Genomic DNA, 27,400 nt, shown 5'->3' on the forward strand with positions numbered 1-27,400 from the left:
GTAGGTAGGTAGGTAGAGGAGAGAATCGTACCGTTCGTCGCGTGTCTGTGTGTGGGCGCTCGATCAGCTCGTGTCTCTCTCTCCCTCTCTCTCCCTCTCTCCGGGGTGTGCAGTGGTGTTGGCGGCGGTGGCATGCGCGCGATATCCAGCAGCGGCAGGCGGCGGCGTAGAGTACGCGTCGTCATCGCCCGTTCCTCCGTCTCTGTGTGAGTGTCCGTCCGTGCTTTCCCCTTTCGTTGTGCGCGCGTTCGTACGTACGTCTGACGCACAACCACCACCACTACTAACTGTACTACCAGCATCGCGGCATTGACACGCGTAGACGCTGCGAGGCTCCATCCACCTCCATCCCCCTCCTCGTTCTCCTCCTCTTCCTCCTCCTCCTCCTCCTCCTCCTCCTCATCCTCCTCCTCCTCATCCTCCACCATCTCGTCGTCCTCGTCGTCGTCGTCGCGTCGTCGTCGTCGTCGTCGTCGTCGTCGTCGCCGTCGCCGTGTGTAATTGTGTGCGCATGCAGACAGAGTGTGGTGCTCGACCGAAACGCCATCTTAGTACATCGCGGCAAAATACCGTCTGCCAGTGTTGAGTCCGATCGCCAACTAGACGGACACCGGGCGGTCCGTTTTACTTACGCGATTATATGTATATCCGTTTAGAATAATTGTTTTCGACGCGCGTTAACGTTATCTTCGTTCGTTAAAGTTTCCGTGAGTTTGTGGGATTTAATTTTGTAACCTGTGTGTGTGTGTGTGAGTGTGTGTTTTTTTTTTTTTTTCAATTCTCATTTTTTTCCCCCACCGTCTCTCTTATGTTCTTACTCTGCGTATAATATCCGTAACCTTGTCACTCTCTTTCCTCACCTGACTGTACGATGATTTCTTTTCCTCATTTAAATACCCTAGCTTTTTGGTATCTTTTTATCCCCCCCCCCCCCCCCCCCTCCGTCTCTTCGCCCCCTCCCCCCCCCCTGCCCCCCTCCATCACCCGCAATTATCCGTAGATGTTTACACACTAATTCCTACTGGTAGTAAAGAATAACAACAACGTATCGTCGTCGCAACTTTGGAAAATTACCCCACCGCGTACTCCGCGCGTTAGACTTTTAACTCTATAATTTATTATTTTAACTTCCACTTTTCGCTGCCCAACTCCATTTCCAAAGAGCGAATACTTGGGTGACAAACGACTAAGGATTAAATCACAAATAAAATTAAAAAAAAAAAAAAGAAAAAATGGCGAGCAAAAATGTGTTTGCGTTTCGAACGGCGCAAGGCCGACTTAAGGCGATTCGACATGCACAAAAATGTACGTGTAACATTGCGCGACACTCGGTACGAAACCTACAGGCGGTAGGTGCAGTGACGGTAGGTCGTGGTCCTTCTCCGAAACGGGATCCCGTCACGGTCGGTGGAGGGGGTGGGGTGGGGAGATGTGGCGGAGGTCAGGGAAAAGAAGATTCTCCATTATGCATTCGATACGATTCTTTCTATTGTTAATTAATTCACAATTATAATGCTTAGCTCCGCCGTAGAAGATATCAGCCTGATAAATCCTTAAATATTATATATATATATATATATATATATATGTGTGTGTGCGTGTGTGTGCGCACATAGTTCGAGATACTAAATGGATTAATTTCTTTCTTGCCTTTGAAATTTTGTGAATTTGTCAATGTCACACAAAGACTTTGGGTCGGTAGTGATTATTTTATCATTTCCTTATCATCCGGTGCTTTTAATGTCAAATACGTCATTCGGAGTCGGAACGAGGAGAGAGAGAGAGAGAGAGGGAGAGGGGCGAGGAGGAGATTTGTTGAAAAATTTTTTTCGATCGCGCGTATATTTTCATCGTAAGTTTTTCTTTTGTAACACCGCGGACTCGCCGCGGCTGCTGATACTTGTCGTCGTGTTTGCTTTATGTAAGATATCGCTATTGGTTCTCGAGTAGCTTCGTGTCTCCGCCCCCGAGATTGGTTAGGCCACGAGCACGGGAGGGCGGGAGGACTCGCGATTAGCGACGTCATGCTTCATACCGGACCAATTTATTTACCCGCACGTACGCACGTGACCTAACAGATATTCTTTCCATGATTTCAGGAATACTCTTTCCTTACCTCCCTCCCATCTTCTTGCGCAAAACAACTTTCGACGACGACGACGTCGACCTTTTATATCTGTCCACACATGCGTGAAATAATAATTTTTTCCCCACACTGTTTGCAATGTAATAAAATTATAGTTAAGATTAGCGAAGTTTTCGACTCGTTTTAGATTGTTATTATTAATTTTATTATCGTTATCATCGTAGTTACTCATATTTTAATGAAAATGTCGCGTCGTGATTATTTTATTTTTAACACCGTTCATCGATATGTTAAATTCTTGCTACTCTCTTAATTTTCCTCGGCTCGGGGTTCATGCGACGCGTTACGGAGGTGTACGGGGCGGAGAATAGAAAGAGACAAGATATTTCTTATTCACTCTCCCTTTCTCTCTCTCTCTCTCTCTCTCTCTCTTTCTGCTCGGCCATCCATTTGCTCGGTAGTACCGGTGGGGGGTAGAAGCTGATCCCCTCGAGAGGAGAAGTTACAAAGGGGGTTAAAATAAAGGGGGTTAACGCACTGTATCACGTTATATCATCTACACGATTACGAGAAAACGAAAACTTTTCACAGAGGTGCGCGTGAAGTTGCGTTTTCGATTCTGGTTCCAGTTTTTTTTTTTTTTTTTTTTTCCCCCCCTTTTTCTCGTTAATTATTCGCCACAGTCAACGTAGTTGTTCAACCGCTGCCGCGCGACGATTTTATCGCGTAACCGATAGATACGTAATTGTTGTTGTATTTAAAAAGGGACAAGAATAAGACTTGAGAAGATGAGCATCGCAAAGTTCTCGCGTTTGTGGGCTTATGAATAATTAGACCCCGTATTATGAAGTGATTGGTTTTAAACGCGGCGTGATTCGTTTATTAACGGACGTATTCAGCCGTCCGTCTACAGCGGGTATGCCTAGTATCTTTTTTTTTTTTCACAGATATCAGCACATCGTCGCGTCGGTCGCGCCGATCGTTTTTATTTTTTTATTTGTTTTTATTTTTTGTTCGTTTGTATATCCTTGTTCCGACGACCGACGCGTAATGTGACAATATACTTGTATCTTTTTTTTTTTTTATATCCAAGTACGCAGGTATAATACATGTTCGTCGTTTTCTTACTCTTTTTTTATAAATTCATTTCGTTTTCATTTGCTCAGTTGTTTTCCGCTGTCTATTCTTTCGTCTACTTTTATCATACGCGTATAGAATTTGTAAGCTTGCAGTGCGTATACATGTTACGTTTATGCCTATATCCTTAACGTAACGTAACGTAACGTGACTTAACGGATCGCCCTCAACGCGATTTTTTGCTTGGATGCTTGTTTGTACGACTTGGAATCTTATTTTCAGGATTGGACAAGTAAACGGATACCGAAGATAACGCGAAACTGCCTGTAGTGTACTTCTTGTAACGAATATACATGTATAATACAGCGATTCATTTTCTTCGTGTTGATAAAAGTCGCGCGCTTTATCCTCATTATTATTGTTATTAATATTATTACTATTATTGTTGTTGTTGTCGCTGCTGCGTTGGATTCGGATATCACGTGAACTCCGCGTAATACTTCGTAATTTGAGGATTACAGATGCTTTTAGGTTTGAATGAAACTTGATCGTGATTAAAATAACAATAAATATATTTAACGAGTCGATGTGGTGATAAATTAAATATGTGGTCGGTTTATAATGCGAAGTTCTCTCGTTGGTAGATTTTTATACGAGTATAGATTTAAATTTTTTTGACAATAACTCGCGGAGTGAATAATTGAAAGAAAAAAATTGAAAGAAAGGTAAGACACGGGTCATAAATTTGTAGGATGCGGACGTGAGCGGAAAATACGCAGCTAGGTACTTGTGAGGGTTGGACGTAGGAAAAGTACGGATAGAAAATTGAAGGATCCGGCGAAAGTCAGCAGAAAAAGTTTCGGAGCCGAACGTGTGGTTGTTAATTATCTCTAATAGAGTCTAACAGCGAGCGTTTTAAGACGTAACAATTACAGCAGCACGCTTGGGGATTTCGTTGTTGCGACGTACGCGTGCATGCATACATTAGTGCATACATACGTACATACATTCATGTATGACGGTACGAGTTTTTATTCTTATTTTTGTCTTTATGTGGTTACAGCTCTTTAGAACGTGCGCAAAATGATGGAAATGCATAATTAAAACGAAAGAAAGTGTGCAATAAACACGCAAAAACCAGTTGCAGCTGATACTGCATAACGATTATTAGTAAATATTTATTATATTCGCGTATTTAAGTGAAAATTTTAAAACTCAATCTCTCTATCCAAGTTTATATTATAAATTATATAGGTATATAGAACGTATATTGTGCTTGTTGATAATTATTATCATACGTTATTACACGTTCAACGTATATATTAATATATTCATCTCGTCGTCGTTGTTGATAATAATAATATTAATACTAATAATAATAACAACAACAACAATAATAACGATAGCAAAACTGTTAATAAAAATAATAATAAGAATTATAACAACGAGAATTGATAGGAAAAAAAAAATTGTAACAACGAATCGCGTAATCGTATTTGTCAGTGACGAAGGTGAAATGAAAAAAAAATGAGGAGGTGAAATGATAAAAAGTCAACGATAGTGAATTATATTGTGCATTATATATTGATGGTAATTACACATCTGTCGTAAATTATTTATGAAATATGATCAAGTTATACCAAAGAGTGTCAAATTGTACGTGGTGATACAACATCATTATCATCCTGTGCTTATACATGTATGTATATTACATGTATACATAAATATAGATTTATACATATATATATATATTATATTATATATACATATATATACGTGTGACAGTGCGTGATTAGTGTTTTCCCGATGACACGACCTTCTTCTTTAAACCAGGATTATACATTGCATACTTGGATAATACTCATCGCTTCACTGTCGTATCCCGTTGTCGCGAGGCTGTATTAGACAGTTGCGCTGACTTTTCGGTAAGTCTTTTAATATTTTTACGAAAGTTGTTTCTTACCCGCAGTTGTGTGTTGGTTATTTCAGATTTTACCTTTACGCGCACTGTTGGAAGAAAAAGAAATGAACAAGTAGGATTTAGTCCAGTTACAATGAAACGATACAAATTTCAAGTACAGATGTAACACGGTGATATAATATCTCGAATGAATTTTTTTTTTTTTACCCCTTACTCCGTGGTTGAAATCCGTGGTAAATAATCTCGTTTCAATATTTCAATTCAATTGCTGGTTTTGTCGTCCGTTTTGAACGTGTTTAAAATTATAATGTATTTAATAATTAGACGATGATGTTACAGATTCTTAAGAAAAGAAAAAAAAAAAAAAAAAAACAACGAAGATCGCTCGTTTGAAATACCCAGCTATTAATATGAGTTTCACCTAAATCAATATTAATCGTTACTCGTGTATATAACGTGACTCTAACATCGCGCTGTGCGTAATCGTTATCGGCGATAAATCGATAGGCGATTTCGATATCTACCTGTCGTCGGTCTTCCTCTTCCATCGACGAGGACGCGAGTGACGTCAGGCATTCGGGTCAACGGGCCAGAGGTTATAACCGTTGTGTTTTATCATCTTTGCAGAAAGCAGCGAGTGTCTTGCCATTAATGCCCCCCCCCCCCCCCTCCAATTCGCATATCCCTGACTTATCTATCGTTTTCGCTCACCGCCCGCCAGCCGTCTATCTCAACTTATACGCTGTGCAGAGCTGACGTTACGTAACGCTGACATACAGTAGTCTACCAACCGGCAAATATACATACGTGACTGGAAGCCCGTCGCGGCTCCGCCCGTGAATATTTTCAAACGATCCTTACGGCGAATTCTATTAGACACAGCCGTCGTATGCTTTCGCGGACTTTTTCGTAGAGTTCGTCGAGACGTTGAAACTTATTCGACGTTCACTTTTCTCCATCTCTAGGTGTGTTTAGTCAGCGTTCTCATACGAGTGTTTGATTCCCCTGTCAACTGGCCAACAAATATCGTTATAACTTCGAAACTATTTAACCGATCGTAACCGTGTATGTAGACTAAATTTTTGCCAGACGTTGCAGCTGTCTGTAGGAAAATAAAAAAGAATCTAATTCGATTTGGTAGTTTGAGAGTTATAAGCGAACGTACGGGCAGGTAGACAGACGGAGAGACTTTCGGTTTTATATGTAATACACATGTGTGTGTTATATATAGACGTGTTAACGCGTCTAATCGTAAGTCAAGATTTCTTTTGAAAATGGCTGCTCGCGATCAGCCGCGATGAACGACGGGTGGATCGTACATGCAGATCGGTGACGCGGATCATACGGATGCGCAGTAGTTTGACGATGAGCGATGATTGTACTTTGCAGAGAAGTCGGAGCGTCGCGTCGCGTTCTTACTTTCGGTTGTTCGTTCAAGGTTCGCAATTCCACAGATGCGTACGGCATGCGCGGATTTGGAGAATCGACGCGATTAACGGATTGTTTATGTGCGATCAGGATTTTTAATTCGATTTTACTTCGAATTACTTCGCTGCGTTTTTTTAAAAATTGATTTATTTTATTTTATTTGCAAGAAGAAAAAACAAAAATCGTCGAGGGTCGGACAGTCGCGTTTGTCGGCAAATGTGAGAGCCTGTATGTTTCTGAGTAAATGTAAAAATTCACATCCGTTAACTTGTTTGGTTTAACGGAGATTATGTGCTCTGTTGTTTACAAAATCTTTATTTTTAATTATTTTTTTTTGCAAGCTTGTAAAGCGAAGCGCACGAATTCGCCAGAGTTAGTTCGGTAACGCGAAATCGAGTTGGTGAAGTTATTGAAAATTTTTACTTTTGTTATAATTAGACTTCACTTTTAAATTCTCGCCTCTGTGTATTTAATAATAGTATGCAACGTATAAGTATTTCGATTTTTTCTTTCTTTAACGGAAATACAAGCATCGCAAAAGTCGTGGTTTCAAAAGAATGGAAACGTCGTATCGGGATTGGTAATTATTATTGCAATATTAGTACGTTGTTTCGCATGATTGAGATCGGCGGATGGTGAAAAAAAAAAAAAAAAAACAGATTGACGAATCCAATATTTTACGCTCGTGGAATAATTCCGCGAACCAGTTTCAGCATGAGTAACGTAACGCTAGATATTGGCGATGGAAATTTTATTTCTTCCTCACACCGTCGTCCTCGACATATCGCGGTAAAGAGTTACTCCGTTTCCGGTCTGTGACTCACGTTCTTTTTTACATTGTATGTCTACATGTTTCGCAATAATCGGGGAATTCCCATAGATTTTTCAAAGAAATTCTTCGTATTTTTCTGATTCATATTTATTTACGTTGCGTAATTGATGTACGAGGCAATGCAGACGGATTAATGCATGCTTAAATATAGGAAATCTGTGAAAGTCTATGTTTTCCTCCAAAATCAACGGCGTAACGTCCATTAAATACGTATAACGTAAGAATAGAAAAGAGGAAGAAAATAAGTGTAGGTAGAAACAGAAAAATCGCTTGCTTTTTTCCTCAACATATTTTACGGCTTACATTTGCAGAGCAATAAATTTTGCGGGAGTGTCAAGTTCACGCGTTATAATCAGCAGCTACGCAAGAGCATACGTGCGACGTTATCGTATAGGTAGTATAATTTTTCTTAATTGGTAGAACGTTGATAAAATTTTATCTCTTATTTGTTACGGTCGGAAAAAAGCAACCGGCGAATATTGGATAACAAGGGGAAAAAAATATTCTGTGACAACTCGCTACTTGTAGCTAGGCTAGCACAAGCTGCATGTGTCTTCGTTGTCTCTGAGAGATCCCGCGGGATAGTCTTTGGGACGATGACTTCGTCTCACGATATTCAGGCGCAAGCTGTGTGCAAACTGGTTTCAAGTAATTTCGCGTTTAAAAGTTACCGCAACGTTAGGATTTTTTTTTTTTTATTTTTTTTAAACTCACCGATATGTGTCACGGCATCAACGTCCTCTGGGACTGTCTCGAGTCTGGAAATTTGAAACGATTACCAATTGTTGATACGAAAAATTCTCAACAATTGGATGTACAATAATTTCTCCCCACTGTTGCAGATTTGAGTAAAATCTTGACGATCTTAATTTTTCCACCGTATTTTTCTCCCTCGATTTGTCGCGGAGCACGATGTAAAATGGAATTTAATTCAGGGGTGGGGTGAGAAAACAATTTACGATTTGCCGATTTTCATAAATTATTTATACTTCCTTCAGTTACAGATACAACAACTAACCGTATTGTATAAACGTATATACATGTATAAACGACTGGTATCATTGTACCACGTTAGAATGAGTTCAATGTCTCCCATGCAGGCACGTGTATGAATAACGTGAAAAGAGAGACTGACTTTATTCCTTACCATACCTATAAGCGTGATGAACCAGCGCTACGCTACTCCGCGTTACGCATTCGAAATAAGATAAGGAGGAAGAGAAAAAAGGAGATTGAGGAAAACGGAAAGCGATTTTCTCCGAGCCAGCCTTAAGTATGATTTATTAAGGGTCGTGCAGGGCGGCGTCGCGGCGTTATATATATATATATATATATATATATATATATATGTATGTACGTGTACATATGTACCTATGGAATAGTATACGTATACATATATATGTATGTGTAACAGATGAGTATGGAAAGAAGGAGGGACGAATCGACATCCCTTTTGTGATTCTATAACTTCGCTTGGAATACTATCGATCCTCTTTATCCCCCGTGTTTCCAACTCTGTATATAGATTATATATGTACATACATATACGCCGCGTAAACAGTAGGAGAAAAACACCGCGCTAACTCGTCCCTTTTCAGCTCAATCCTCTCTCATCCCTTTGTCAGCTATTACATACGCAATTATAAGTAATCAAACTTTTATAACTGTGTGAATATTGCACAGGTGTTATCAGGTATTATACCTGATGCATTTTCCATCCACGTCTACAGCTACATACTTGGGTGTTATTTATAATAATACACGAATTATATCGTATAAGATCGTTTAAACTTCCCGCGCTTGTATACAATTATACATACTGTTGTTTATCTCAAGGTGCCGTTTGTGCCGCATGTGTGTATACGATTATTGAACGAATCTCTTGTAGATTTTCTATTATAAATTTTACGAAACTTTATCGTCGTTGTATAACGATCCGAAAATTCAACTCTCCTCTTCGTTTTCCAATCGCGTATCGTCTTCCACTAACGCCGATTCGACACGCGTTAATTAACAACGCACTTCGAACGTGACCGATGCGATAAGAGTCGAGCCTGTCCCGGATCGGCCTACGGATAGAATAACGTTGTTGCTTCTATCGCGTATTATAACTTTGACAGGGCAACGACCAACGATACCCATTATGGGTCGTCTGTCCGTGCACAGAGACTAGGTTTTATCTGTTATACAATGTGTCATAAATACTCTTCGTAAAAATAAAGCAGTTCCGTTGCGTATAACATCGATGCACCTTGGATCGATTGGAAGAGAAAGAAAAAAGAATATATCCTCTTTTTATTTATCACGTCGCCTACTTTGTTAGAAACTATTGACATTTTCGCGGTAAACATTAACGCGCGATTGATTAATACTTGAGATATATTTCAGTTTCGCAATGTTATTGATGCGGTTCGATTACGTTATTCAGTATATGTTATACGATGCAAGCTGTGATTTCGGAGAAGCTAATCGTCAAGCTCAAAGCACAAGTGCTTCTTTGTTCCACATACTCGACGAGCACTGTGTTCAATAATAATTACTGCTCAGAACAATGTGTCGATATGATAATTCTGCGAATTTGTTGAAGACAGCAAATGTAATATGAACCGTTCGCGTTTCGTTATTTTTTCTTCTGGAAGTTTTCAGCTCTTCTGTATCGCGTAACACGCGATATACGATTAAATTAGTCCGGATGTTTTTTTTTTTATTTTTTTGTTTTTGCCTACTCCGTACGTATGTACGTTTTCATTTCTTGTTTTTAATTACCATTCGACTCGAATCGGTGTATATAAATTTCTCGGACGAGAAGAATAAAAATTTGTGAATCACGAACTGCAGGCGCAGATCGTGTCCAGCAAGCGACGCGACTGAAGTCGGTGACTTGATGTAATTTTACAGGTTTGATAAAAAAATGGCTATTTTGTTACTTCGGTATTATCCCAGTGTTAAATTAGCACGATGTACGGAGTTTGTTGTGATCCTGCATCACCGGATATCTCTGGAATAACCAACTCGTCAATCAAATTCATAGTTACAACTGCATTACGAACTTGAATCTTGCAACATGTGACCCCACAGATATGAGTTCGATAACGAGTGTCTAATTGCAAGAGTATAATAAAAGTTGTTGTTACGAGTTGGTTGGTTGCCTGTTGCTACGCTACATCCGAGAGCCTGAATGATATCGGTGGTAATTTCCGTTGATATCGACTACAAAACAATATTGAATCAGGCCGAAGTTTGGAACGTCGTTGTAACGATCCGTCTTTGGAGAAAGTCGTAATTTTGCTACTTTGAGATTATTTGAAATTAGTAAACCGTCAACACGGAATCAACAAACTCAGATTTAGTAAATTCAATTTCTTCAGGTAATCCAAAGGCGCAAACTAGTAATTTTTGTTTCAACGTTTCGATACATCATCGTCACTTCATATTCGAACACTACCAGCACCTGCGCCGATGAACATGGATTTGCGAAATTGGCGTCTAACGGAAGATTCCGCGGGTAGGCGCGCGTATTTCACCCATAATGCATTTAGTCGTCGTTACGCATGGCGCAGGGAAGGTTAAGGACGAGGAGGAAACGGTTCAACCTTCGAGATGTGAAAATAGCTCGGGCAGTCGCCGCTACGGCACGAATCGCACCTTCACCCCGATGCTAGATGGCGGTGCTTCGACTACGGGCAAGGGTGTCGTAGTGGTGTAGTAACTCGAGGCGATTCAATAACTGCCGGACGCCCTCCTCCAACCTTCTCGAACGAGTCAATAGACGCTAGCCGCCGTACGCTGTTGATGCCTTGACGATGATTATGGTAATTATCGCGATGGTTATGATAACGACGAGTTACGCGCGCGATTACGATTTGTTACAACGGAACCGGCCGATATGTATTACGTGTATACGTTGGACTGGTTTGTTCAACTTTTTTATTTTTTATTTATTTATTCTTCTCACGTGCCCTTTGAAAAGATAGTTTTTAGCCTGAAACGAAGCCTCGTGAAACCGGAACGCGTTTGCGACTCAGCCGGTTTGAATTTTTCATTAACTCTAAACCGAAATATCTCGAAAATTGTACAAGATTGGATGCTGTTTTTGGTTTTATTTTGTAGATAATTATATTTTTTATAAAAAAGGTCGAGATATATGTAGTTTGTTGTGTTATATGTTAGTTTTATTTTATTTTCACTCCAGTTCGCACCTGCTGACTCGCGATGTATACTTCATGTTCGTATTGCACGTATACGTATAATAATTGTATAGTAAGCTAGTTTAAAAAATAAAAATTTCGCATGTATAATAAGCGAAATACATTTTGGTCGTTTATAATTGTGCGATTAAATTATCGTCTCAAGTCGTCGTCACTTAGTGTCGTCAAGTACGACGAATTCCTAATACGTTGTTTTCCTGAGTGAGAAATTTTTGTCCCATCGAGTTGTAATACGACTTGAGACTTTATCCATCTATCGTATAGAACCTGTTTGATCAAAGATGATACAGGTTTTCAATTCAATAAAAAGTCTTGTTCAGTTTATCGTACAATCGCACAACTTGGGTATCTTTTTTCTCCTCTTCGTCTCTGTCATTGAAGAATATATATATATATACATAATATGTATAATAATTCCATATTCTACTCAATTATCACTTTGATATATTATATTAACACGGAGGTGTGATATCCCGATACATTGAGAAACGAATACAGCGTATGTACAGGAGGTATATGTATGAAACTTATTTTTAGCACTCGTTAATCAATTCTTTTTCTTCGTCTTACTTCATCGTCCAAACTTGGGCTATATATTTTTACCCTATATCGTGGCAGACGACAATTGCCGATTGAAATTGATGCAGCGACGACGGTCGGCTTACGTGCCTTTTTTTACAAGATCGATGGTAGTAGTATGGAAGAAAAGTAGGCAGAAACAGAAAAAGGAACAGTAACAACGGAACCTAACATATTTCATAACTTGCGAAACTTTGGAACATCCCTACGTAACGACAGTTTCTTTGTACACGCGGTGTATTATACATGAAACTTAAAAACCGTATTATGAACATTGACTGCTGATTTTCATGTCATTTATTACACGTGTATACAGGTATATACCTATATATCGAGTTGCGTAACATTGAGCATTATGATTGAAAATCTTTTTCTTTTGTTCATTGTACGCGCATTTTCAATTATTGTTAAAATATAATCACTTGCATGCGTTAGTAATATCGTACACAGACGCCATAAACGTCATATATCATCGTTGTTACGGAAAAGGTACGATGATTCATTCGGATTCTACTGCGACTGAACATTTTATTCCGACAGTTTTACAATTATCCGCAAAAGCGAGAGAAACGGGAAGAAAACAAAGTCCTATATAAAAAAAAATAAAAATAAAAAAACGTGTTGAAAACGAAAAAAAATTGTTACACGGATAAGTAAAACGCATGGAATCCGTTAACCGCGTATTCATTGTTGTGAAAAAGATTATGTGAATGTCTGACTGAACGAGAAGCAGCGAACCAGTAAATTGTTATGACGGAGTAAAACAAAGGAAAGAAGGATTGAGAGGAGGCGAGATAATTGGACGAAAAACGTGAGCCGTCGTTCCGTTATGTCGGACGATGAATGCAAAACTTGTTATTATATGCACACGTAATATATATATATGTATGTATGCGTTTTATACTATTTACGTCGGAGTTACTGTCATGACATCGCAACTTCTACGCAGCTGCAATGGTAAAAGTCGCGACAAAATTTCAAAAAACTCATTAATGGAATTAAAAAATTTAAAAAATACTGTCAGCGAGTTTTGTGTTTGTTGCGCGAGTGTCACATATGGGGAAATCCCTGGAGGAGATGCTGATGACGTTTAAGTTGCAATGTATGTTGTATATTTGTTTATCGAGGAACGAATATCGGGGATCCAGGCTTCTTCGACGTTGCTGCGAAGATGTTATGTAGGCCAGGGTAGGCGAGTAACGACGACGATTACACGGGTCTTATTTTCGCCATAGTGTATACTGTACATACATACATAAATGAATACTCGTTACTCAACATACATTTTATAATCCTTCGTTAGATATTAATCGAAATTATTCCCTCGTACAGAGGAGAGTTTTTTTTTTTTTTTTTTTTAATCTTTTTATTTCTCTATAACCGGTCGTCGTTAGTTGCTTTCGTACAAAGTCCCTAATCGTACTAAAAAACAGTATTATCATTTTCGTTTACCAACTTCCTTGTATCGACGCTGCAAACCCGGCGTGCTTTGAGTATTTTTATTTACTTTTTTTTTATTTATATCGTTTATATAGCAAAATCAAGGAAACGCAGCGATAATAAAAAGTCTGCTTGGATATATACGTACGTATACGTAAGATGACTATTCGTTATAAAGTATAAAATTGTCCGAATGATAGTTGATTAATTGCTTCACTCATTACCCGTATCCTTGAGTATTCGAATTACATGTGCAGACGTGTTGATTCAATGACGAGTTATTTACAAATCTCGAGAAAGAATCGAGAGCTATGCGCACGGAGTGAATAAAAAGAGTAGGTTTTACTCAAAACTGTAGGTAAAGGAGGACACGTCACGTTTATTGGGAAAATTTACTTCTCAAAATGCAGAATTTACTCTAGAAAGAGTGAAATCCGCTGTGTGCAGTGTAAAATCTGCTACATTTATAGTAAAAAAGTATAGTTAGCATACTGCAGTTGTGAGCAAAATCTGTTCTTTTTCCTACTCTCCCTGTGCGTATAAATAATAAGATTTAAACATGTTATGAGAGAAAAAAAAACGAAAAAGAATTTTCTAGTATAATTTATAAATATCTGTCAATACTTGATACAATAACAAGGAAAATGCTTCGAAATAATTGCAGTGGCGATACGTGGAAATACATGATAAAAAATATCATTAAACAAAAAGCGAACAAATAGGAACAAAGAACAACAACACGCCGTAGTGCTTGATTTTCATTTGCCGGTATAAGCGTAAAGCTATTTTACCGAACGGTTGAGTTCATTCATTGATACATTCTTCGATCTCTTGCACGTGGCTGCTGCATACGTATTGTATTATAGACACTTGCCTATTCATAGGTAACCACAAGTATGTATCAAGTGTTGGGTACACGCGTCAATTCTATACGTAACACGGTATACGCCGCTCGTACTCACTGCTTTACGCGAAATAATATCGTCAGCTTCTCGAATTGAATCTGAAGCGATTCTGAATAAAAATGCCTGCAAACTTTTTTAGTTTTAGAAAAAAATTTTTTTAATTCCTTGCGCAATGGAAACGCAAAGTGAGAAAGTACGTGTTTATATGTTTTTAAATTAAATTCGTTTTCTAATTTTTGACGCTTTTAATTTATGAAGATTATGTCGTGACGTCGATTTGCTCGCGCTCTGTTTACGAATCCAAATTTTTTTTGTCACATGTATTATCCTGTATCTAATTTTGTTTTTGTTTCTAATTCCTTATTGGAAACGCAAAAAATACTATTATGCAATAACAATTGATAGCATTACATTTTTTTAACATTCAAGTAGGTTTGATAGTTGACTGAAAAATTGGTTACAACCTATTAAATGTCCAACGGTTAGTATTTCAATCAATTGATGCGTTATAAGTATACGTTATTATATTGCAAACACAACAGCTGTGTGTCAAGAAGATTATCATGTACACCAAAAAACCGATTATATTCTCCACCGCGTGTGATGAGTAGGTAACTGAATTTCTGCGCATCGCTGATATCGGTGCTAAAAATAATTGAGATAACGCATACATGTGTATATAATATATGTGCACACATACGTTTTATATGCACTTTAACGATACGATAAAATTGTTGCAAGCAAGGTATGGAAAAAAACTTGCATTTTTTAAGGTAAACGTTATTTTGTTTGGGACATGGTCAGCTGACCAATGAGTATCTCTTGATCCAAAATAAAAAAAAACAACAAAAAAAGGAAACACCTTATTTTGTCTGGAGTATCGTTATTCGTAATACGATTTCGTCTGGTTTGTTCGGCGTCATCGTTAAGTTAAAGTAAGAAAGATGGATATGGAAAAGAAAAGGAGTAAAAAATTCGTTGAAACAAGGTGTTGAAATTCGCGGTACGTGTATTTTTCGAACGATAAATATAAACTCTTGTTGCGCTAATTTATCGCAAATCAAATGCGAATGAGACGAAATCTTATTTTAAATTGCACACCATACGTAGATGACTGATATTTGTGATGTATACTAAAAACTCCCTGCAGTTATAAATAATCACGTCAAACGTTACAAAACGTCGCTGCTAACTAATTATTCATATCGCACCGAATATTACGCGAGCAAAATAAAAAGTCGTAATTTGATTCGCCTTCAACGCTTCACACTTCCTGTGTCTTACTTTTGTCACATTTATCGGTAAACGAAATACATATTTAGGAGTAGAAAGTAATAGCGGTAATTTTGCGCATATTTACACACGAGTGTAATCTGTGGATGAGTTTTATTTTTTTTATTCATTATTCGTTAGCAGGATTTACAGTTACGTTGGATAATTTTTCTACAGTATTGCAACATTTGCACTTTTGTTTTTATATTTATCTTCGGATTATCGTATTGAAAAATATCTATAATCGTTTCCTAATTCAACCTTTGTTAAAAATAAACAGAGACGATACAATGAATAAAAAAAAAACTTCAGGAATACGTGAATCTTACATGCAATTTGTCAGTGCCTTGTATCTAATTTCCGGTCCTTTAAGGATAATGCTTAAGTCACTTCTTACCGACCGCGTCAAGTGTCGGTAAGTCTGCAGTCGGTAACTACCGATTATAAGTATTATCCCCTTATAACTTTGCAACTATAATTTTCAGCGCGTACATATATTTGAGGAAATAAATGAGTCTTTGTCGAACGTTTGAACTGCCGTACCAGTGTCGTCGGTTGCCTGTGGAAACACTTCCCAGGTACTTTCCAAAAGTATGAAATTCCAAACGTCTGTCAGATCCTATCATCAAATACTTTCAGCTGTTGCACAAATTTTTTTCTTCGGTCATAGTTTTCATTTTTAACATTTATAAAATTTAAAGCAACAGGCGATAAACAGCACGACGCGTCATCGATACAGTTTTTCATCCTTGTTTATAAACGTTTTAAGACAAATTCTCAGCTTCAAAACATTCGCCAAAGTTTATTTACACGTACGCGATAACAACCGTTAAACTATTCTTGCCACTATTTTGCTTCGGATGAATCAATGCTCGATACATGTATTATTTTTTATCGCATACGGAAACAATTGTTGCAGCCGAAGTGAAATCGCAAGCGTGCGAGCGGCGGCCATACTGAGATGTTACGGTATGACATAACCTTCAAATACGAAGATTGAGGCTGAAATTCTCCTCAATCACCGGCCCCGAGTGTACGTTGCTTATTGTTAGGTATGTCTCCGAGTTTCTTCCCCCCCCTTCTCCTTAGGTTCGACGTTATACAAGAAGGCCGGCCGGATTGCTCGCCTCGGCCGACGTCGCGTCACGTCTGGACGCCGTCGTTCCACTTAACCTGGTTGTACCGCCGGCTGCGGGTTTTGCCGCTCGTGACGTCACGGCATCCTCGATTACGTCGAAATATCGACGCCACGCGATAAGCCGCGGCTGTGTACGTACGGGAACTTCATGCACGCCTATCGTGGTGCGCTTACAGCTCTCGACGTATCGTATTTGAATATACAATTACTTGCGCACGTTGGTGTTAACAAGAATCTGTAAATATGTACACGCAAGGATGTTGTTAGATTTATAACGTTGTATCTTGTTCGTTGTCGTATTGAAATTACATTTGAATTTGAGAGAAAAGAATATGTATACGAAGATGGAACATAACATTTACAGTATATCAATTATGCAATTTCACTTGGGCAAGATTTATATGATATGATAAGCTGAAGTTGTATAGTTGTTGTAGAACTGTAGGAATTTATTTACTTGGAATATCGACCAGTGAGTAATTTCATTAATACAGTTTTTCACTGCTGCGCTGTAAGAAATTATCATGGATTCGGTTGAATTAAGAGGATGTGCTGTAATCAGTCTTCACCGACTGAGTAAAATGTCACTCATTATTCGATGATAATAAGATAAGATAATTCGAATATTTGTATTCGACTTCGCATGACTGCAGCGCTTATTTTAACACCAGTGACGCGTAGGTTCGATATTAGTCGAAATAAGTGACATTTAACGTAATCGGTAAAAATTTACGGTAGCATCATCTTGATATATCAATTTTAAAACTGATGTATAAAATATTAAGGGAGGGGATCTTTGTTTAGAAGGTTCAAAAAATCGTTTTTTTTTTTTTTTTTTATTGCCTACAACGATAGATGAACTGTCCGAGAATATACTCACAAAACCACAGATGCCAATTCTGCAGATCGTGTAAACAAGACATTAAATTTCAGAAGTGCGGGCATCGAGGCTTAGGTTTAAAAATGGTCTTATCGTGTGTATGCGGTCGAAGAGACATTAATTCAGGACCGTTGATAATCACCGGTTACGAAATAAACAGAGGGATTGTGTATTCGTTATGAGGCTACTTGATTTGAATTGACTTGATATGTCACGAAAAGACACGAATGTATTTTGTGACTTCGTGGACCTGTGCCAAGGTTTGGCGAAATCAACGTATGATGGAATTGTGCAGCAATGTTTAAAAGGGTCAGCAAGAAAACGGTAGAAGAATGTTTACAAAGGTAGAATCGAAACTCGTTTGAAAGTGTCCGGCGATGGAACGTGGAAAAAAATGTGGCTTTACCTCACTGTTCGACGTAACAACGCTCATTGCGTACTACTACGGCAAAGTAATGGACCTTATCGTAAAAAGTGCACAACGGTCACGCGTGTGCCGTATCAAAGAAAGCGTTAGACGATGAAAATCAGGAAGAATCGTTACATGCTCCTCAAATCACAAAGGTTCAGCAGGGAAGATGGAGGTGGTTTTTATCGTAGAAATCTTTTCGAGATCCGAAGAAAAATTCGGGGTGATATTTACGAATTAAATCGACGGTGACGGTGATTCCAAAACTTTTCCAGGTATTTTAAAAGACAATTCGTACGGTGACGATTTCTCTGTTAAAAAAAGTTAGTGCGTGGGATATAATGTAAAAAAACGAATCGGTACGCGAATCTGAAATATAAGGAAGACAGAGAAGCTCGATGTTAAAAAAGATGAGGACTTATTATGGCCTGGCATTTAAAAGAAATATTGATTCTCTCCAAGAAATGAAAAAAGCTGTAATTGCTCTAAAAGAAAATCCCCTCGACGCGAAAATTGTCCAACAGGCGTCGATAGCTGGTGTGAACGGCGCAAAGCTGAATGCACGAATCAACTACGATCATTGAAGCATCCTGCTCGATTGATTGATTGACGAATAAATTTCAGAAGCACACACTAGCACGATTTATGAAGAACTATGAAACGAGGACCTTTAACGAGATGCTTAGATAGTCACACTCAAAATTCAAAAGCAGTCGTTCAACTTGACTATCTGGCGCATTAATCCGAAGCACCTGCCTTCCGGCCAAAAAGTCATTGAAATCGCCGTCTAGTTGGCTGCAGGCATGTTCAACGAAGGGTATTCGGTCATTTCGAACACACCACGCAGTTGCTGGATTCGAATATTGGTCAGCAATGCAAAATATTTTCTGATACCGCTGACGCGCAACGGATCGGAAGAGGCGGCGAACAGGCGCCAGTCGGTCACTTCCAATTAACACTAAAGAGGATTCTACGGCTCGTAGACTCGAACAAATGCAGCGGAACGAGTTGTTCGAGGAAGGATAAGGACACTAATGTATGATCCAGGTATAGCGCAAGCAATTAAAAATCGATATATTCTCAGTTTAAATATTTTTCGATTTTTCTAAATTGGTGGAAATGTGTATAGAATGGGGCTGTAAGTCCTTTTTCCCGTTCGAGCATAAGTATTTCGAGTTTCTAGTTATCAGGACTCGGGTAGGTTACACACATATAATTGGGCCATAAAGCGCCGAGTCCCCCGTATCTAATTGTAAGCTGTTATTCTACGATTTTTTCTACCTGCATCACCCTGGGGATATTCAAATATATACGTACGCCATCGAATACGGATTACTCAGTGCCGCACACATTTATCCGTTTCGCCGTTGCTCTGACTATACTTGATCCCATTCGAGCTTTACGAAAGTAACCAAACGTATCGTCGGATAAGAAAACAAATAATTTGCGCTTACGGGAAGTGGTTCATTTATTGCCTCGTTATTATTCTGGACTCATCGTGGAGTCATTTTCAAAAGCGAAATAACGGAAATATCCCAAGTGCGAACAATGAGTTTCCGAAGAACAATTTACCTACCCTTTTACGATTAGAGCCAATCGTCAAAGTCCAGCCAGGCAGGCGGTTTGTTCTATGTCATCTACTCCCACATCGTAATGAGTCACGGACGCATTTTGTTATACATTCTGCACCTCCTGCTGAGCGCTGGCCGGTTTGTAAATTTACACTTACCAAAAATTGGGTTCAATATAACGTCGGCGAAAGGAACAGGATTATCCCCTGATTAGGATAGCTCGAGTCCCGTTGCTCGGCTAAGCCGTGCATCGGTGATTACTTTGCCGTCTTGGTTGTGTACTTGCCGCTGATCCCAGTCTAGTAAAGTCAATAGGCGCCGATTCGTGTATAATGCATACTTCTGAATAAACAGTTTTAATTGTGCATTGGTTTTATTGATGGCCGAGGAGCTTAACCCCAGATAGGTAATGAGGGTAAAATGACCCCTCTCCGGCCCTCCAAAAACCTTGTACTCTTGGAGCAAACCGTTAGGGTTAAACCCCGGGTACTTCGGTCCACTGATATTTTTTTGTGGTTTTGGGGAAGCGTCCTCACTGGTAGTTATTTCGATTCGGACGCTAGAAAGCCGTGAAACAGAAAGGTTGTGGGTACCTTTGACACCGTTTGCCGGTTGAGCGAACGTGAAAATTTTCACGGCTTTTTTTTTTTCGAAACCTACGAGTGTTTTTCGCATTTTTCACGGTAAATAATTAACGTTGTGAATTCAATTTTGTACGAAAAAACAAAAAACAGTACGTACGTATGTGTATCATATGTAAACGTATTTTTATGAGGTATTTTTAGAGGCGTCATAGATAGCCCTATGATTGCAACGGGGTTTTTTTTTTTTGTTTTATATAAAACAAGATCGTAATTTCAATATGCTCGTAGATAGTGAAACATCCGATGATGAGATTATCGAATATATCAAAACGTCGATGACGTGGCCACCGCTGCGAAAAGCGAATGTGTAAAAGAAATCGATGCCATATGTGCGAATTGTTTAAATATTAATTTAAGAAGAAAAAATAAATAAAAACCAGCTTTATTAGAAGCTGAGATATTTGAATTTTATTTCTACTGGGTATCTTTTACACTTATTGCCACGAGAGGTATACGGTTTGGACGTCTACCTATCAGGAGTTAACTTAAAAAGTCTGCGGTCACACTTATGTCGTGCAAGTCGCCGCATTAAGAAGCGGGTCTTATATCATATATCAAAATCTGTTGAATTTAGAATAAAAAACATACAATCCGTTTTTGTACATAATTAGATCGCTCATTTTGTTTTTAAATTTCAAACTTGTTTCAATGTAACTTACCGTTTTTTAATTACAGTTTGTCCGGTGTCGTCAAATCTTAAATTTTCCTCTGAAACTCCCTTAAAATTCGATTTACTAAGAAATTTCCTAGTATCTTTTTTTATTTATTATTAATCTTCGGCTCACACTCGGCCCGAAAAGATCGATTTTACCTCCTTGTTACACAATGTACTTATTAGTCGTGGTACGTAACATTTTTTTTGCATTGTTATGCATTCAACCGTCTCTCACTCATACTTATATCGTATGTGTAAATCTTTAATATTTGCGCAAGTTTTTGTTCGAATCATTTTCATCTTATATATCGCTTTTGCGATATGCGGAAATTTTTCACGCAATGCAACAAGCGGCTTCTATACCGCCGTTTAATTCTTCGTAGTCACATCGGGTAAAATCGACCCGTCGATCACCATTGGGCCTAAAATTCAACCACTCCCTGGCTTTGAACTTGACTTCAGCCGCCGTATACCTGGAGGGGTAAACCAAGTATCCCCTATAAGTACTGGCTGGGCGACTTGGATCAAGGTTCAGTGTTGACTTGTCAATCGACCGGACAACATCGGGTGCCCTGAATTAGTACGGTTTTTGTCAAGTGGCATGTGACACTATTCGTCAAATTCAAATCAATATCCAATTTTTATTGAAAATGTAAATAACTAACAAGGGTCTGATTTTTCTTGAGCGAAAGTGGAAAGTGTCCTTTTTACGAATCAGCCTCCTTAGGATTATTTTTTTTTTTTTTATTTATTTTTTTTTTTTTATTTATTTATTTTTTTTTTTCCTCCCCCTTCACCAACCGGCTGGACCTAATCGAAAGTGTGACTACCGTGAAATTATTTAGCAGTGTGGCTACGAAGTGTAAAATTGTGAAAATTAATTTACCCTATTGTCTTTGTTTTTTCAACATGCGTTATTTGCTCATTCTCATTCCCTCTTGCTTCGATGTACAAACCATTTGTTACGAATGGCGCGCTTCAAGCAGAAAACCAACAAATCAGGTACGCATATCATATACACTCGCTCCGTTAATAGTACCCGTGTAATGTAAATTTGAATTCTAAAAAACGATATTTCAGTGTTGAAAATTCTCTTCTTTTGCGTATTTTTGTCATTATTTATGTTTTTTTTTTTTTTTTGTTTTTTCTTCTTCCCCTTTACCTTTATTCTTCCTCAATTCACGGTCCGCACATACAGGCACCACAGGTATACGATTTTCGTATTATTTTTTTACAATATCCATACATATCGTACATACTCGTTACTTATGCTTATACACTGTACGCGGAATGTCAAGTATACGAACACGCTCTATTGCAGAAGTTTATTTATTTTTCCGTTTTTTCTCAATAAGTCAAATATGCGACGACGAATTTTGCGCAAAAGACTTTTTTCCCCTCCAGCTGCTATTCCAAGGTGACTTGAGAAGATCGTCTCGAGCTGTTTACCGTCACGCTGCCGCTGCTGCAGCCAGCACTTTTTTTTTTTTATATCTATGTACATATTTTACGATTCTCTCTGTCGCTGCGCTATGGACGCATGCACGCATATCTACGTACATAAATACTCGACACTTGAACCTACTGTTAGTGCAACGAATTGCATACGTGAACATGTTCTGCGATACTTTTGGCGGTAGAGAGGTTGTACAGTTTACACGGTAAACACAGGCATGTAACGTTTGTTGGTTTCTTTACTTTGTGCGAAAACTCACTTCTTCCAATATTTATATCAGGGTCTGTTCTTACTTTTTTTTTTCTTAATCTAAATTTATTTTCACAATCACGTATGCGGTTTATCGACGATGAGTATGACCGACGATAATACGCCTAACTCGACGTATTATGTAACATTAGGAACGTTTAACGAAATTAACACTCACTTCGCGAACGCCATTGTACCTATGACAATATTCTTTCTCGTGTTTATACACTAACTTGAACAAACAGAGCCGACTTTTCACCTTTGAAAAGATAGATCCTGCTTTTAGATTCCAAATATTTCACGTCCAAGTTCTAACCAGTTCTAATATCGACGATACTCTAGATGCACCGGAGGACTGCAGGCTTCGGTTGTATGTTTCTTCTTCGTTTTTTTTTTTTTTTTTTTTTTTTTTTTTCTTATTTTACACGGCAGAAGCAGCACTCACGGACTAAGTGCAAACAGAACAGATGAATTTTGTGGAAAACGTCACCTGTATCGAATAGCAGCGACCGATGTTTCGATACCGATATCGCTACGCCTCTTCTTCTTATCCGATTTGATAACGTACCGTGTAATGGCCTTCAAGGTGCAATTAAACTCGAAACGGAACGCCTACATCGGATTGTCACTTTACCGTTCAGTGTTCGTGCCGTTGTTTCACAGGCGTGCATTTATCAGCCGGCATGTTTACCGCCGGTTATCTGCGAGAACTTGATTCTTTGTTAATTAGTTATATTTAATGAATAAATTCGGTGAGATGTTTTTATCCGGACGCGATATAATCGTATGGAAGTTAGTTTCTTCTATCATTCTCAATTAATACTTTGGTATAAAGTGGATGATATAACCTCTAAATTGTCCAAATTCGGGTCAAAGAACTCTAGGAGGACAGTTAAAAGAAAAATGATGCTATAACAACAGCAACGATAATGAGAATGATGAAATAAATAACAAAACATATTAATTTTTTTTTTCGTGTACGCCATGTACCGTATCGCGGTGCAGGGGAAAATGAGGGGAGGGAATACATATAAACAGGGAGACTTGTAGAAAAAGTTTGGTATTCAAAAAGGGAAGTTCTTTCTCACGTCGTTCGCGCCCTTCTCATTCTTTCTTCGGCTCTTCGGCTCCGAGGAGTTTTTCACCTCAACCTGCTCCTGAGTAAGTTTTTACAAGATTTGTTCGCTGCTCTCTATCTTCTGAAAGGATCATCTCTCTCGTCGACTGGATATGTATGATTTCGACGTTTTACTTTTTTTCTTCGCAGGCTTAACCGAGAGTCAAGTTCCACGCATATCTTGTTTTGTTTATAAGTTCAACCCATATTCTATTCGTTGAAAAAGTGACTTCTAACGAACCACACAAATACAAAAAATTTGAGGGCGAGGTCGAAGTTCGAAAGTACTTAATTCCTAATCATTTGCTGGCGAAACTTGAAGTTGGTAAATTAAACTTTAACGAAACAGCAACGTTTCGAAATGGCAGGAAACTCGACGGCTCTAAAATTCAGTGATGCAAGATTCCGAAAATTCAAGTTACGATAGCGTAAGATTCCGATAATTAAAATATACACACCCAGCGTGGTTTGCTCAGCAAGTGGGTGTGAAAAACGAAAAAAAATCCAAAAATCAGAACGACAAGGACTCCGGATATAAAAATATTGAAAATCTAAAACAAAGAAAGATCAAACGTGGCGAAATTTCTCCAAGCCAGAAATTCGCAAAACTGAATATCTTCGATGTTTCAGAATTTGAAATTTTCTCATTTTCGTAAATTCGGAACTTTGCACTTTTGGAGATTTAAGCGTCGCGTTTCGGATCTTTGATGTTTCGTCAAAGTTGGATTTTTTTACTTTAACTTAAGTCTGATCCCGCTCCAACATCTTCTCATTGCTGACTAAGATTAGGCTTACATGTTGTTTGTTTCTTCTTTTTCCTTATTCCATACACAATGAAAGACCTACATAAATATGTACGTTACAATATTTATATTTAACGCATCTGTAGATGCTCGACTAGTACGTAGTCTATTTTATATTTATTGAAAAAAGTTAAAAAAATTTTCAAAATTGTTACAACGAGACGACGTGAAATATGAAATTCGAGTGAAAAATTGTAATCCGAATCCGCTTACGGACAAGTTGTCGAATTTATCCCGGATTCGAGACCTGCCACTTACATCGTTGACGTCTCTAATTATCTTTGCCATTGTTGTTTTTCAGCGTGGAGCGGGACCGGCTTCGGGAGCGCGAGCGGCAAGCACGCGCAGCGATGTCGGTCCAAGCTGAACAAGCGGCTGCTGGAGGTGGTCCGGATTCCCATCATCATCATCACGGGCATCATCATCACAGTTCCAACACGAACCCAGCCTCCTCGCTCTTCCCCAGAGCACCAGTCAGGGTGAGTCTTCCCGCCTGATATTCGAATGATTCGTCATTTTTTAACTGCGGTAAACTTCTTTCTCCGTACACGACGATGAGGGAGATTTCATCGACACAAATATATTTAACGGGAGAAATTTGAGCGACGCGTGATCCGTGAATATTGTTCGAATTGAAGTGATTACGTTCAATAGTAAAAAAAGTTGGCGACAATGTATGATCTGAAGTTACGATTAATCGAGCTTCATTTGAAAATTCAAGCTTTCGCTTGTTCCGCGTTCTGTGTACGTAAGAAACGCGATTTCATTCGCAAGTTTACTATTTTGTACTTTTTATTCATTTCGTACCTAGAACTACATTTTTTTGGTTTCGATAAAAGAGATAAGAAAATAGATAAGAACGGTACAGTAATCGCAACTAGAGACTTGCTCTCAACGTTTCGAATTTACGGAATTATTTGTGGATAGAGTTGATCGACGATTATAATCTGCAATAGTTTTTCGTCAAATCTACATATTAGATTTGAAGTAAATTGTCTGATTAAGGACACGCGTCAAACGGCGAAAAACGTAACTATAATTTATCCCTGTACAACTTGGTATTAACACCGTGAAATCTTACGACGATACCGCAAGAGCGTACAAGTATATAAATACATATTATAAGGTCCTCTAAAAATAACAATTTTGTCACCCGCACCGCGTGTTATCGAAACGTTTTTATGTTTCTTCGTCTATTTTTCCTGCTACCTACCTACCCCAACGACAACATCCATAAAATCTCTCTTCTTACTCGGTTAGTTCCCAACTGCATAGAGAGACGGATGGCTCGCATCTGAGGGTACTAGAAGAACACTATATAGAGACTTTGTTGAGACTCCGGTGGTATAGATAGAAGACTGCGCATCGCGATGCACGAGTGTAAAACACCCTCTTCTCTTCCTGTCAGCTGCTTGTATCCCCCCCTCTAGTTTTCCATTTCCCCACTTTCTCACTATCGCGCTACGGCGGTATTCTTTTTTCCCTTCGTTGAGTGAAAACTACTCTGGTGTACATATGTGTATACACGTACAAGCGATTCCGATTGCGAAAGTATAACACTTGTGTGTCTGTAGCGGAAAAATCGGTTCGGGCAAAAATTTTTGTTTCATCGATAATATGGGAGAAAACAAAATTATTTCACCTACAAGCTTACGGTGCGTATGGAGTAGGGGCGGATTTTTTATTTCGAACTTTTTCTGGCCCCCACAACCTGCAGCAGCGTCCGTCATCTTCGAAGACTAGGCTTTGGTAGTATGAGAGTCACGTCTTAACACGTGAGCCACACGTGTTTCGCTTCTTTCCTACGTGTCAGTGTCACTTACTATAATACCCCAGCTCTTCTAATGCTAGTGAGAAACGAGCACGTGGCGTATAAGGTAACATTACGTACGTATGCATAACGTGCATACTTGATTTCGAGACTTTCGGTGAATAATGGACGCAAATTACAGACCCGACTTAAGACAGCTGCGATAATTATTATATGTGTACTCGTACTTTATACTACAAGATTCAATAATCTTGTTGGTTTTTTGTTTTTTTTTTCTGACGTGCCTGCGTATTTTCCTTTGCGGCGTAAAGTAGGAAGAACGGTTTTAGAAAATATGAAACCTGCGGTGGTCAATTATTAAGGGAGAAAAAGTGATGAAAAAATTTCTACGTTCCTTCTTTTTTTTTTAATTCTACATTCATTTCTTTTTTTTTTTAATCCAAATTCTTCAGTCCATCGTCATCGGGGTTGTTGGTTTTTTCACTTAAGGAAAGTTCAGGAGGAGAAATGAAAACATTCCGCAGGGAAGAATATTGACGAGATATTTATCTCGATGTTATATTTCGATGGCCACGCGTTCCAAGTTTGAACTGGTAGTTTTTTTTTTTTTTTCAACACGGAATAATATATATCAAAGTTATCGCACGTTGGCTGTTGTAGCTTGTAATCCAAGTCGATCGTTTTATTACATTCCACGGTTTACAACGCGTTTCAATCGTTTGGCAGGTTATTACAATTTGCATAAGGCAACTTGATTGAATATTCTATGCCCTATATATTATGCGAAGAAGAGAAGCCGATTCGTCGTACCGTAGTTATAGCGCACGCGTATAAATATTTGTACGATAATTTTTACGTAGGTATTCGCTTCCACGTAGATATCTGTACATTATTTTATATTCTTTATCGCATCACTTCCGTCGTCTGGTTACAATTGCACAGAATGAGACATTGTCGAG

At 38.6% G+C, this 27,400-nt stretch overlaps 1 protein-coding gene across 7 annotated transcripts in view; it reads left to right on the forward strand.

Annotated features, from left to right (window-relative positions):
* LOC124308255 (AF4/FMR2 family member lilli) overlaps nt 1-27,400 on the forward strand; it is a 204,497-nt gene that overhangs the window by 74,967 nt on the left and 102,130 nt on the right. For 5 of the 7 annotated variants that reach the window (XM_046770808.1, XM_046770809.1, XM_046770815.1 and 2 more), the window contains one exon: nt 24,972-25,149. In XM_046770808.1, coding sequence (XP_046626764.1) covers nt 24,972-25,149 — 178 coding nt within the window. Of the gene's footprint in view, nt 1-4,568; nt 5,089-7,054; nt 7,093-24,971; nt 25,150-27,400 lie in introns of those variants that run through there. The other 2 variants (XM_046770813.1, XM_046770811.1) reach the window with 2 other exon arrangements.

Source organism: Neodiprion virginianus, chromosome 6 (genome assembly GCF_021901495.1).
Source record: "Neodiprion virginianus isolate iyNeoVirg1 chromosome 6, iyNeoVirg1.1, whole genome shotgun sequence".
NCBI lineage: Eukaryota > Metazoa > Arthropoda > Insecta > Hymenoptera > Diprionidae > Neodiprion > Neodiprion virginianus.